General features: G+C 33.1%; 2 protein-coding genes across 2 annotated transcripts; one reads left to right on the top strand and one right to left on the bottom strand.

The window, feature by feature from the left end:
• The first annotated feature begins 22 nt into the window (after positions 1-22).
• Positions 23-4,275, top strand: LOC130662609 (calumenin-A-like). The gene is made up of 4 exons (XM_057461504.1): positions 23-700; positions 1,036-1,233; positions 1,767-1,948; positions 3,804-4,275. The coding sequence occupies exons 1-4, from the start codon at positions 479-481 to the stop codon at positions 4,120-4,122; spliced, it is 921 nt and encodes a 306-aa protein (XP_057317487.1). The 5' UTR covers positions 23-478; the 3' UTR covers positions 4,123-4,275.
• A 619-nt stretch (positions 4,276-4,894) lies between these two features.
• Positions 4,895-6,825, bottom strand: LOC130612782 (glutamine--fructose-6-phosphate aminotransferase [isomerizing] 1-like). The gene is made up of 4 exons (XM_057434138.1): positions 6,822-6,825; positions 5,344-6,561; positions 5,063-5,121; positions 4,895-4,945 (listed from the first exon to the last, which is right to left on the bottom strand). The coding sequence occupies exons 1-4, from the start codon at positions 6,823-6,825 to the stop codon at positions 4,895-4,897; spliced, it is 1,332 nt and encodes a 443-aa protein (XP_057290121.1).
• Positions 6,826-10,721: the final 3,896 nt, after the last annotated feature.

The raw sequence follows: 10,721 nt of genomic DNA on the forward strand, positions 1-10,721 counted from the left end.
ATGCACCGAAAAAAAAAGAAGAAATATCGATAAAACTCTTAGTTGACAAAAATAACTTCGGTAAAATTGGATCGATAAAAGAAAGAGAGTGAAATATTTTGATCGGTAAAAAATCTTATTCACTGAGCGAAAATTTAGTCACTTCCATTTTTAACCTGTAACGTGCTTTGAAAAAAGTTTATCTTACTTTCCATGAATCTTTTTTGTGAGTTGTTTTAACGGAAGAGATTTTTTGCTGAGTCAGCCAATATTAAACGAGGTTCGCTGTGGTTGCTCCACGTGAGCAAACAGGCTGTGTAATGAACACACGTAAGTTTTAGAAGAACTTGTTGAATCACTTGCACAAACACACACTCTGTCGTTTATTTATTAATAAAAAAACTTGAAAAATAACTGCAATAAGATGGAGAGCAGTAAGTCCAATAAAAAAATTAAAACTCATACTTGATCTTAGATAATTTCAAGTATAACCAAAAATATGAATTTTCTACTAGTTTTCATCTTCGTTGCCACTATCGTCTGTGTTCACACACACGAAGATCATAATCACGTTATATCAGAAAGTGAACACTATAAAAAAGGAAGCGAACATAATACTGACTATGACCATGACGCTTTTCTGGGAAAGGGACATGGTCATGATTTTGACAGTTTGGAACCTGAAGAAGCGAAAAGAAGACTTGCTTTACTGATAAAAAAGGTGATTTTTTGTTTGAAACTTTTGTTGAATACAAACGACTGTGAGTTTAGAAAATGAAAATGAGTTGTAACTATCGTTCGAATGCGTGATTTTGACATTTTCTTAAATAGCACTTCTTTTTTTCGAAAAGGAGAAATAACATGGTTATGCAATAATTTCGTAGGCAACCTCACACCCAGGACTTTGCTATTAAATAATACGCCCAACATTAGGTAACGTAAGGTACATAGTTCGGCTGCTACGTTACAATAACACGCTGTGATATTCATATTTTGATTTTCACGTTCTTAATAAAGAGTTTCTCGAAGATCTTTATCAAACGTTCTTTTCAATAGGTTGATAAAAATAGCGATGCATTTGTTGAATATGACGAGCTTCAGAAATGGATTAACTTACAACGCACTGCTTACATGTGGGACACGATTGACATGATCATTCGAAGAGATGACGACGATAAAAATGGCGAAATATCTTGGCCCGAATACAAACGTGCTCACTATGGACAGTGGGATGATGAAGCTTCTATTGATCCGGTATGGTAGCATATTCAACTTATCTACTTCTTCTTTACAGTTTTTATATTCTTGTTTTAGGTGTCACCCAGAAACTGTGCGTTAATCAACAATTTATTTTCTGTTGATACTGTGTCAACGAGCATTACAACCTCGTTCCATGCATCTTGTATCCTTTCTAACTTCATATCGCCGTCCGCCTATCAGAAAGATACAAGATACCCTGGGGACGAGGTTGCATGGAAGAGCATCATGGAAGAGCAGTTCAGTGCTAGTATGCCAGAATCAGACTGAAGTCTCGACTTTCCGCATTAAACACAAGTTCCCCTTTCTTGGAAGACCTCCTTTAACTGATAGATTCCATCTCTAACATTTAGTTATATTCTCAGTTTATAAACAATTCGTTCACATGCCGAAATCTATCTAGATGATAAAAATTTTACGAAACGAGGCGTTAAACTGATAGTTATTTGTTATGCAGCGTTACGTGTACACGGCAAACAATATTTCAAAAAATATGTTCATGTATGTTCGATTTTTTTTGTGACTTTTAGAAACTTAAAGTGAAGATCGAGAAAGCAAAGCATAAATTTGAAATCTCTGACGTCAATAACGACGGCGAGTTAAGTCGTGACGAATATGTGTATTTCCGTCATCCAGAAGAAAGCAGTAACAAGTTGTTACAGGAGATAGCTGTGGATGAAGTGATTGATGAAATGGATCAAGATGGTGACAAGTAGGTTTCAACTCATTTTTTAATGTGCTTTAAAGCACACAAACAGAAAATCTAAACTGCGCAGGTAAATTTAAAACAGAAGAGTAAATTCAGACAATATGCAATTAATGGTTTCAATCTTATTGAAATACAGCGTTTTTAAAAGCATTGGCGTTTATTCAGAGATGTTTAATTAAAAGGAATTCTTTTCGTTATTAACCCTATGTAGAAAAAGGAAAAAGTTCATAACCATAGTTATTATATTAACATAACTTATCGAAATAGAAGAAATGGTCTTAACAATGTGTCAAATCATGGAGAAAAAATCTTTCGTTGCATACTTCTGTATATTTGAAAGAATTACAAACTAAACGGTACTGCTTCGGAAAAGGTGTAAACGTGAGAATTCGACTTCTAACAATTTAAAACCACATTGGCTCAAAAAACAGGTTAATGGTAAGCTCAGTCTGAGAAGTTAAAAAAGTTATAAGAACAGCAATACTCTCTAAATATTGCTGTTTTAAAAGTTACTTACATTTTACGAAAAAGTGTGAATAAACTTTGTCTTTCTGAGCAGATAATGAAAAGCAACTGAGTCTGTAAAGAACAAGAAGAAATTATATACATTTAAATCTTGACTAAAATTTTGCGTTAACTTATTAAAAATGCTTTAATTTAATTTAATTAATTTTAATTTTAAGAAGCGCCCTTAGCGGTATTGTTTGGACTTGGAGAAAATGACTTGATCTAAGCACAGGTGTAAATTATATTCTTCTATTGTTGAATTTCCGCGCCCGAAGGCGTAGGAAATTATTTAAAACCGTCGTTTTTTCTTTCGGAGCATTTTTTGAGAAAAAATCGACCCTGGGATTTCACGTTCCTCTGAGTATTAACTGACTAACTAACCAACCCTGTCCCAAATGGTCAATTGCAACGTCACAGATTTAAACTTCGTACCTAAGCTTCCTAAGTACTGGGAAGTCATCTAAATGACGTTTCAGGCCAAAATTAGTATTTGTTTTCGACAAAATTTGGCACAATTAACAAAAAAAGTATGCTGAACATATTGGTGACATTATAATTTTGATTTTTGTCACCTAAATGTCACTTTAGGCCAAAGTTGGTCAAAAAATTAAAACTACCTTTTTTTCGACAAAGTTTGGCACAGTTAACAAATAAAGCATGCTGAACATGATGGTGAGATCAAAATTCTGATTTTTTGCCACCTTAAATGTCGTTTTAGGCCAAAATTGGTCCCAAAATTAAAACTACTTTATTTTAAACAAAAATTGGCAAAGTTAACAAAAAAAGTATGCTAAACATAATGGTGAGATCAAAATTTTGATTTTCGTCACCTAAATGCCATTTTAGGCCAAAATTGGTCCAAAAATTAAAACTACTTTATTTTCGACAAAAATGGGCACAGTTAATAAAAAAAGTATGCTGAAAATGATGGTCACATCGAAGTATTGATTTTTTGTCAACTAAATGCCGTTTAAGACTATAAACGTTTCAATCGCAAGAATTTCAGCAATGAATGATAGGCTGTATTTTTTGTTAGCAATTTCTTTTAAAATGTGAGTTTATTATGACACGTTTCGTTTTGTTTGCGTTTGTTGTAAGATATAATGTCACTTGTGTGCTTTATCTTCAGAGCTTCATGCACCAAACCTCTTCGAATGTTTGGCACGATAACATAACGAATTAGCAGGTTGTCATCAAATATTTTGGTAGCGAGCGGAAATTCTTAGAGCCCCCAGGGCTTCTTGTTGATTATTTAGATTGGCTCGTTTAATCGTTCATTTTCGGGAAAAAGGTTTTATAACTTCTTACCGCATAACCTCGATAACTTTTTGATTAATTATTAAATTTTTAGAAATATTGACTTGGATGAGTTTCTTGGTCAATATGTTGACGACGACAAAGATGAGCCACCATCTTGGATTATTGACGATAGAAAACATTTTGCGGACCAGCTCGACCACGACAAAAGTGGTGTATTGGAACGAGCAGAAATGAGGGCATGGGTTCTCCCTAATAAGAATGATACGATTGTGGAAGCAAACCACCTAATAAAAGATGCAGACGATAATGGAGATGGTAAACTTAGCATTAAAGAGATTTTAGACCACTATCATTTGTTTGTTGGGAGTACAGCTACAGATCATGGAAGAGCTCTTCGAGAAGATCTGTAGTTAAAAGTGATTCTAGTATTTATTTTGTTGTATTGAGAAAGTTTTAAATTGTAGAGACAATGATGTCTGCGATGGGATTGCTGATAGAGATTTTACACAGCATTTTCCTTACAAAATGTAAATTCTGACCAGTAACAAAGCAAATTAAGAAAATTGAGAATATATTCTCTTTTTATAAGCTTCGAGAGGGGAATGAACAATCTCGTGTTATTACGGAGTGGCCTTTTCGCCGCTATCAAATTCATCAACAAGGCAAAATACCCAGGAAACGAGGTTGGGGATAAACAAACACACAAAACAAAACAGACTCTCTTGGATAGCTCGTAAAACTACTTTTCCATTTTAAACAATTTCGACAGTTTAATCTCCAATTTCGTTCGACCTCACAACAGATCGTTTTTTCACCTCAATCAAAAGTTCAAGTAAATTTATTAAATCCAATAAGTAATGTTTTGCATAGATTTCAATCGAAAAACTTCACAAAATATTCACTTGGATACATTAATTGACGAAATTTTCGCGCGCACATTTAATGTTCGCGCACCTTTTACAATTACAAAAAAAAGGAATTACGGGAACAAATCACTCTACTGTTTACCCAACTAAATTTTAAATGTAAATAAATGTAATCGTTTTCTTTAATTCCGCACAACCTAATGTTCGCACACCTGGTCCAAATAGGATAAATGCGTGTCAATTTCAATAATTTAGTTATTCGTTTTCTTAATTTTTTTTTTTTTTGTATGCTAACGATACCATACAAGGTTAACATCTAACAACAGGAAAATGGTGGGCTAATACACGAGACAGCAGTTGGAATTTTCTATAAAACAATTTTTTTTCATTTTTGCTTATCTATCTCCAATATTTATACGAAAATGCTTTCGGTGCGTAATAAAATATGTCAAAATGGCTTCATAAATGCTAACTACGTTATTACGTATGTTATTAAGATAGTACTGAAATTGAAACATTCTAACGCTGATTCACTAAAGCTACCTAAAAATTTTTACGTAAAATAAAATTAGTACAATACTCCTAATAAATATTTTTATCACTTTTGCACAAAGAACAAATATAAAAATTCTGAAAGCACATAATATATGATATCTGCAGTTAAAAAATACAAATCACCCAAAATCTTTCTATAAAATAAGTCTGATTATCAGCAGTCCTCTATAACGGTTTTTTGCAAATTTCTGGGCGAATCAACATTTTTACCATGTAAAACAGCCAAATGCATTGCCAGTAACTGAAATGGAATGACTGCTAATATGCCTGACAAACAATCGACAGTTTTAGGTATACATATTGAAGTATGTGCAAGGTTACTTGTGGCTTCGTCACCTTCTTCGCAAACAACAATAGGCTTCCCACCTCGTGCTCGGACTTGCTCTATCGCATTTATACATTTATCATAAATGGCATCTCTCATAATTATCATAATAATTGGCATTTCTTCACAAATTAAAGCAAGCGGACCATGCTTTAGTTCGCCAGAATGAATACCTTCAGAATGGATATTAACAACCTCTTTAAATTTGAAAGAACCTTCCAAACTAGTGGCTTGTTGGTACCCTCTACCTAAAATTAAAATGCTTGGTTTATGCTGTAGACTTTCCGCTAGCTGCTTCAAAGATTTGTACAAATTTAAAACTTTATCAATTTTCTCAGGCAAAAGTTTTGCTTCGGAAATAATATTTTGAATTCGAGCCTTTTTCGATTTCTTGTCTCCAGCTAATCTCAATGCAAACATTACTAAAACTAAAAATTGGCTTGTGTAAGTCTTAGTGCTTGTGATTCCCATTTCAACACCAGCGTTGACCGAAATACCGAAGTGAGTTTCATCTGATAAACGACTGTTTTCTTCATTGGTTATTCCCATCACTAAAGCGTCGTGTTTTTTACAATACAAACAAGCCTTTAGGACAGAACTTGTTTCTCCTGACTGACTGATTAAAATACATACATCATCACGAAAAATTGGTACTTCACGGTCTAAAAAATCACTGGCCAATTCAACGAACACGGGAAGCTCTGAAAGCTCTTCTATGGTTTGCCGACACGCTAAAGCAACGTGATAACTAGAAGCAGCACCAATCAAGATGATTCTTCGACTCCTTATGATTTCCTCCAAATAACCATCAAGACCTTTCAAGTTCACTTCAAAGTTATCAAAATCTACTCGACCTAACATAGTTTGTGCAATACTTTTCGGTTGTTCCATAATTTCCTTTTCCATACAAGAAGCGTAATTTCCTTTTATGACTGTATCAACAACGTCCACACTGCAATTGGAATGATTTCTTGATTTGGTTCGAGGGCTGACATGGCGTGTTGGTATCACTTCCAAACCATCATAAAGAGCACTGCTAATATCTTTCCATGTGTGTGCTCTGTTTGGTGGTGTGGATGAGAGTTGATCCATATGTACAAATTCTAATGTTAAGCAAAAGGAGATTTTTAAATTGTACAAGCAGGGAAAAATAGCTATTAAAAAGACTTGCACATTGAATTTACACAAAAATTGTTTTTGTAAAAAATAATAAGCACAATTAGCATAAAAAGACACACAAATTCACGATGTAAAAGGATATACATGTATTTCTTCACTCACATTTCATCACACTCTTAAGTTTCAACACACTCTTAAGTTATAATAAACTCTTAATCAGAAAATTATTAGAGTGAAATCTGACCCATTTTGAGGGATTATTCCAATTTTAGTCTCAAATAATCTTAACCCATACAGCATTTGAAGTCGGTGATATACAATTTTTTTTGTTATTTCTGTAGATTGTGAAATGCTGATTAAAATAATGTATACATAAATGATTACCTGATTTCACGAACTGTTAATGAGATATTAAGGTTTAAAGGCTTTATTTGTCATTTGTTGTTATAGCGATAAGTTAGTTTTGTGAAAAAATTTAAAGCATTTTTTTATTGTTAATTCAAATAGAATATAGTTAACAGATTCATTATTATTGTGAGGAATAATCACGAACAAAAAATACATGATTTGCTTGTTTAAATGCAAAAAATAAATTGTTGCCACTATGCATTGTGTAAAGCGTGAAATGCTGAACAATATAATATAGAAGAATCATGTATATTGAATGAACGTTTAAGGAGATTTCGAAGTTACATGCTTTTTGTCCCAAATCAGGTAGAACGAAAAGAAATAATACGCACTTTAAACGAAACCAGAAATAAAAAAAGTAAAATAAACGAGGTTGACTTCTTTGAAAAGACTAGTAAAATTGCATATTCATAGGTTCAATCTACACGATCTACGGCGATCTTTTCGCTTTATACGATCCCGTTTTCATGATTTTTAAACGATCTACGGCGATCTTTTCGCTTTATACGATCCAGTTTTCATGATTTTTAAACGATCTACGGCGATCTTTTCGCTTTATACGATCCTGTTTTCATGATTTTTAAACGATCTACGGCGGTCTTTTCGCTTTATACGATCCTGTTTTCATGATTTTTAAACGATCTACGGCGATCTTTTCGCTTTATACGATCCTGTTTTCATGATTTTTAAACGATCTACGGCGGTCTTTTCGCTTTATACGATCCTGTTTTCATGATTTTTAAACGATCTACGGCGATCTTTTCGCTTTCTACGATCCCGTTTTCATGATTTTTAAACGATCTACGGCGATCTTTTCGTTTTCTACGATCCCGTTTTCATGATTTTTAACGATTTACGGCGATCTTTTCGTTTTCTACGATCCCGTTTTCATGATTTTTAACGATTTACGGCGATTTTTTCGTTTTCTACGATCCCATTTTCATGATTTTTAAACGATCTACGGCGATTTTTTCGTTTTCTACGATCCCGTTTTCATGATTTTTAAACGATCTACGGCGTTCTTTTCGCTTTCTACGATCCCGTTTTCATGATTTTTTAAACGATCTACGGCGATCTTTTCGCTTTCTACGATCCCGTTTTCATGATTTTTAACGATTTACGGCGATTCTTTCGCTTTCTATGATTCCGTTTTCATGAATTTTAAACGTTCCACAGTGATCTTTTCGCTTTCTACGATCCTGTTTTCATGAGTTTTAAACGATCTACAGAGATGTTTTTGCTTTCTACGATGCCGTGGAGACGATCCTTAAAGACCTTAGATAATAAATCCAATTAGAATAAACGAAGTTCGTATAACGAAACGAACTTTATAATTGTTGAAAAAATTTCAATATAAAACTATAGATAATAGTCCAATTATAATAAACGAACTTCGTAGAAGCAAATTTTTATACGAACTTCTTTAAAAATGATACGAACTACATACGAACTTTATTTTAAATGATACGAACTTTATACGAACTTGTAATTTTGATGATACGAAAAAGTTCGTATTAAAAATAAAATGATACGAAAGATTTAATAAATCGATACGAAGTTTTTTATACGAATTATACGAACTACGTACGAACATTATGAGACGATCCCTAAAATAAATTGTCACGATCTATCGAGAATTTAGTGTCGGGACAAAATACGTCTCAATGTGTCACAAAGGTACAGTACAGTCTGAATGTAATCTACCACATACACGCTAATGTCACACCTTTGCGTGGAGGACGGCAGTCGTTTATCTTTTGTTATAATTAAATCCCTTAAGGAATTTGCGAGTTTAGATTTGCGTGTTAAAAAACAATGCGCTCGCGAAGAAATATCAGAGCAATTATAATTCTTGTAATAGCGAGATGCATTGTGTAAATGTATTGATAAGTTATTCCCTTAAGTATTAGCGTGAAGTAATTATATAATAAAAATCTTTTGCGAAGTTTTATAATACATTGCGCGAGAATGTATTGTTGATTTAATTACTTAAAAAGATTCCAGCGCGTTTAATTTAAGAAACATACGAGAAGCATTGTTCACAACTATTAAATGCCGCTTTTCGTTTATAAACTTTAAAAAGGTGATCTTAAAAAAATATCTATATATCGCCGCTTTTCGTTTTTAAACTTTTAAAATGCGATTTGAAAAAACATTTCTATCGCCGCTATTCGTTTTTAAACTTCTAAGAAGCGATCTAAAAAAACATTTCTATCACCGATGTTCGTTTTTAAACTTTTAAAATGCGATTTAAAAAAACATTTCTATTGCCCCTTTTCCATTTTAAACTTTTAAAATGCAATCCAAAAAACATTTCGATCGCCGCTTTTCAATTTTAAACTTTTAAAAATTAAAAATTTCAAAAGAGTTCGCGCAAAATAGATTGCTAAAATTGATCTTGCAACCTATTGTAATTAAACAATCGATCGCATGGGGTCATTGTTTATTAGCGATGCAATTAGCGATGCACTTCTATCGCCGCTTTTCTTTTTTAAACTTTTAAAATGCGATCTAACAAAGCTTTTCTATCGCCGTTCTTCGTTCTTAAACTTTTAAAATGCAATCTGAAAAAGAAAGATTATTGCTAGCTGTATACACTAGATTGTTATGCATAGGTAAAAAAATTTAACACAATTATATTTAAACATCCGTGATCATTGTTGAATACACTCTTATTTTTAAAATAGTTCTATTATAAGAAAGTTTTAATGGCCTCGATGGTTTCGAGAATGATATCGACAAAGATGCATCATGAAGCTCTCTCGATACAATTTGAAAGTAAAAAAACGTCTATCACGGATCAAGAATACCATCGCGATAAGCAAAGTGCGTTGTTGCACAACATTTTTCCAGTACTATATAACTTCAATTTGGGATGACTTGTCAATGTTTGCAAGAGATATGCAACTCTGTGCAAATTTTATACAATTGCCACCACAACTTGTTAGGAAAGACCATAGGGAGTAATTTTGATATTATAAAAATTGATATATATATATATAGAGAGAGAGAGATCCAGATTTTGAAAAGTACAAGACACAAAAGGCGCAAAAATATTTTGATAAACTGAATGCTGCCAGTTGATGACTGAACTGTTCTGCCCGGATTATAAACACTGCCCGGATTATCTATTGCAGCTTGCCGCATTTATAAAGAGGGAAGAAAATAAATAATCCAGGAAAAATAACCAGGATGATAAGCTCATGTGCGACAGTTAAAAAATATTATTTCTAACTTATAGAACAAACATAACCGGGACATACCGGCTTTTATATCATGCGTCAATACTTCCGACAAGCAAATAGCCCTGGTGGCCAAAGTTGTTGTTGTTCTTATATATGAAAAGAAATTTCGTGGAAACTAAATTTTGGCGTTCGCAAATTTAATAACTTTTTAACAAACTTAATTTCCGCAAAACAAATAATTTAGGTAATCCCCAGCAAAATTCCTGCAAAAAATAAAAATGAACCAACCCATCCGCACAATCTAAGTAGTTTCGTGAAATTTAGATACTTCAAAGTATATTATGTTGAAATGTATACAGTCACAGTTTATACTAACAAATACGTCAATTTTTTTTCTTTTGCTATGCCTAGTTTTTAATGGTGTTCTATCTTGCAGAGAGAAATTGCATGTGACAATATATAATATTTCAATGGTTCATTCCCAAACGTTAGAAGAAAATGCCAAAGCCATCCATCATATCAGCCTTTCAAAATCCAGTCACCACGACATA

Source organism: Hydractinia symbiolongicarpus, chromosome 10 (assembly GCF_029227915.1).
Source record: "Hydractinia symbiolongicarpus strain clone_291-10 chromosome 10, HSymV2.1, whole genome shotgun sequence".
Lineage (NCBI taxonomy): Eukaryota > Metazoa > Cnidaria > Hydrozoa > Anthoathecata > Hydractiniidae > Hydractinia > Hydractinia symbiolongicarpus.